Source organism: Limulus polyphemus, unplaced genomic scaffold (genome assembly GCF_000517525.1).
Source record: "Limulus polyphemus unplaced genomic scaffold, Limulus_polyphemus-2.1.2 Scaffold13445, whole genome shotgun sequence".
In the NCBI taxonomy this organism is placed as follows: Eukaryota; Metazoa; Arthropoda; class Merostomata; order Xiphosura; family Limulidae; genus Limulus; species Limulus polyphemus.
The window spans coordinates 1-2676 of record NW_013679055.1 but is presented as its reverse complement, the minus strand read 5'-3'; the positions used below and the strand labels follow the sequence as shown (position 1 = coordinate 2676).

General features: G+C 39.2%; 1 protein-coding gene across 1 annotated transcript; it reads right to left on the bottom strand.

Annotated features, from left to right (window-relative positions):
- Positions 1 to 89: 89 nt before the first annotated feature.
- Positions 90 to 1562, bottom strand: LOC106477220 (cystinosin-like). Its single transcript, XM_013937811.2, has one exon. It carries the CDS (start codon positions 1403 to 1405, stop codon positions 224 to 226), a length of 1182 nt encoding a protein of 393 aa, XP_013793265.1. The 5' UTR covers positions 1406 to 1562; the 3' UTR covers positions 90 to 223.
- Between the last annotated feature and the right edge of the window lie 1114 nt (positions 1563 to 2676).

The window sequence follows — 2676 nt, the reverse complement described above, 5'->3', positions numbered from 1 at the left end:
ACCGTAACTATATAATTAAAATAATAAATAAACTTACTTGATAGGTAAACAAAGATATACATGAACAGTTATATTTTTTATCGGATAATAGTTACTATTCATTTCAATATATCCACATATTGGTCAAGAATAAATAAAATTTTCTCACAAGGAGATTTGTCCCTCATTAAATACTATAACGACGAGTACTCCTAGAATTATTATTGTTTAGTTTTTTGAAGGTTTATGTTTTAGGTGTTCTGAGCTGGACAGTATCATGTCCTCCTTCGGGTAGACGCTGATATCCTTCTTCAGAATTCTCCCTGTACAAGCAGTAGTGTTGAATCATAAACAGGACATCATATGAAACTGATACGACTCCTAGTCCAAATTTTGCGAAGTTGCCAAATATAGACTTCCAGTCATTGTAGTTGTATGCCACAAGAAGCATCTGACCAATACTAAGAAATCCACCTGTCACGTCCATCAACACAAACACGATACTCCAGCCTTCCGTAGACTTCCGCCGGCAGTTCAAGTAGGCCTGAGGCGTGTATTTCGTGAGGGTTGAGGCTAATTTAATATATGAAAGATAATATAAAAAATTCAGCCATGGCTGATTCTTTACTAGTTCTAAAACAATGACTACTACGTAAACGAAGGAACCAAAACTCACTACGCCTAAACCAAACTTAATTAACCACGACATTTTCTGATTTCCCTTTTCGTATGAAATACACTGAAACACTAAAACAAATGACGTGAATGTCACGTGCAAGGCGAAAGCAACGTCGTTTACTTCAACAGGAATCACACCTGTGGGATTTAGTGTTTTGTATTCTTCTCGAACACCGTCGAAATATTTGAAACAAACGTTATAAATTGAATACGCTATGAACCCCACGGTGTTAAGGGCAAGATAATCGAAATTAAGACCGATGACACTTTTACGCTTCCAGTTCAGGTATATTTGGGGATAAAAGGAGAAAGACCAGGCAAAAAAATATATCCACCCGATCGTAGAACCTATGATATCAAAAATTCGGTTTCTGGACACAGACAGACGAACAAATGTTCTGGAATCACTGACGAAATCTCCACGTACAAAGATAACGGTCTCTCCCGCGACTACCGGGTTAATAACAAAATTCACAGGTTCTGTAGATCTAGCTGGTATCGTGTGGTTGTGAGGTATAATGTTCACCATGTTACACTCTGCACTGGTGCTCAGAAACACCGATACGCTGTCGTTTAAAGGTGTCGACAATAACACAGAAAGTTGCGCCGTTTCACTCACCTGCAGATATAGATCGTGAGTTGATACTTCGAGAACGACGAGGGCACGAGACAATGATATACTTATTAGTATTTCGGCGATGATGAGCCACACGCGGGTCGAGCTGATTATTTGAATGTACTGTAGCATTTCGTTGTTGGTACCAGCTAAGAATTCTATCAGAATTGTTGGAGAAAACACATTAAAATTGCCGCTGACGACTAAGTGAACACTTCTCCCGGTCAAATGCAGGTTACAAGATAACTACAGTCATGTGTGCACATGCTCGATAGATTATTAACAGGCAACCAATGGCAATAAAGATAACACGACCATATTATAGGAGGTGAGGACTTCCCCAAAACGATTAACGACGTAAAACCTTGGTTGAAATATATTTATACATTATGTCGAAAGTAGCATGCACGTGACTTTATTTTTCCTTCAAAACTTCGCCTTGAAAAAGGCCCACGGAGGATTTCCTGGTTGTTTTTTAAGAGCAAAATTACACAACGGGCTATCTGCGTTGTGCCCATAGCGTGTGTCATATCTCAATTTTAGGCGTTGTTAACCTTCTAGCTTATCGCTGGACAAAGGAATTTAAAAATTCCAGCCACCACTGTATTGTTCCAATACTGACATGGCAAAAGACTGACAAGCTCTAGTATACCATAATGTTGGAGTGTTACTGACAGGACATAGGGAACTGACAAACTTCACCACTGTGTTGTTGAGTTACTGACAGGACATAGGGAACTGACAAACTTCACCACTGTGTTGATGAGTTACTGACAGGACATAGGGAACTGAGAATATACACTACCACTGTGCTGTTGAGTTACTGACAGGACAAAGTGAACTGAAAAACTCTACCGCTGTGTTGTTGAGTTACTGACAGGACAAAAATAACTAACAAACTTCACCACTGTGTTGTTGAATTACTGACAGGACATAGGGAACTGAGAAACTACCACTGTGCTGTTGAGTTACTGACAAGACAAAATGAACTGAAAATATACCATACAACTGTCTTGTTGTGTTACTGACAGGACATAGGGAGCTGAGAAATTCTACCATTGTGTTGTTGAGTTACTGACAGGACAATGGGTACTTACAAACAACCATAAAACTGTGTTGTTGTGTTACTGACAGGACATAGAAAACTGAAAAACTCTACCACTGTGTTGTTGAGTTACTGACAGGACATAGAAAACTGAAAAACTCTACCACTGTGTTATTGACAGGACAAAGGGAACTGATAAAATACCATACAACTGTGATGTTGTGGTACTGACAGGACATAGGGAACTGAGAAATTGTATCAGTGTGTTGTTGAGTTTCTGACAGGGAAAAGGGAACTGATAAACTTCACCACTGTGTTGTTGAGTTACTGACAGGACATATGGAACTGAGAAACCCTA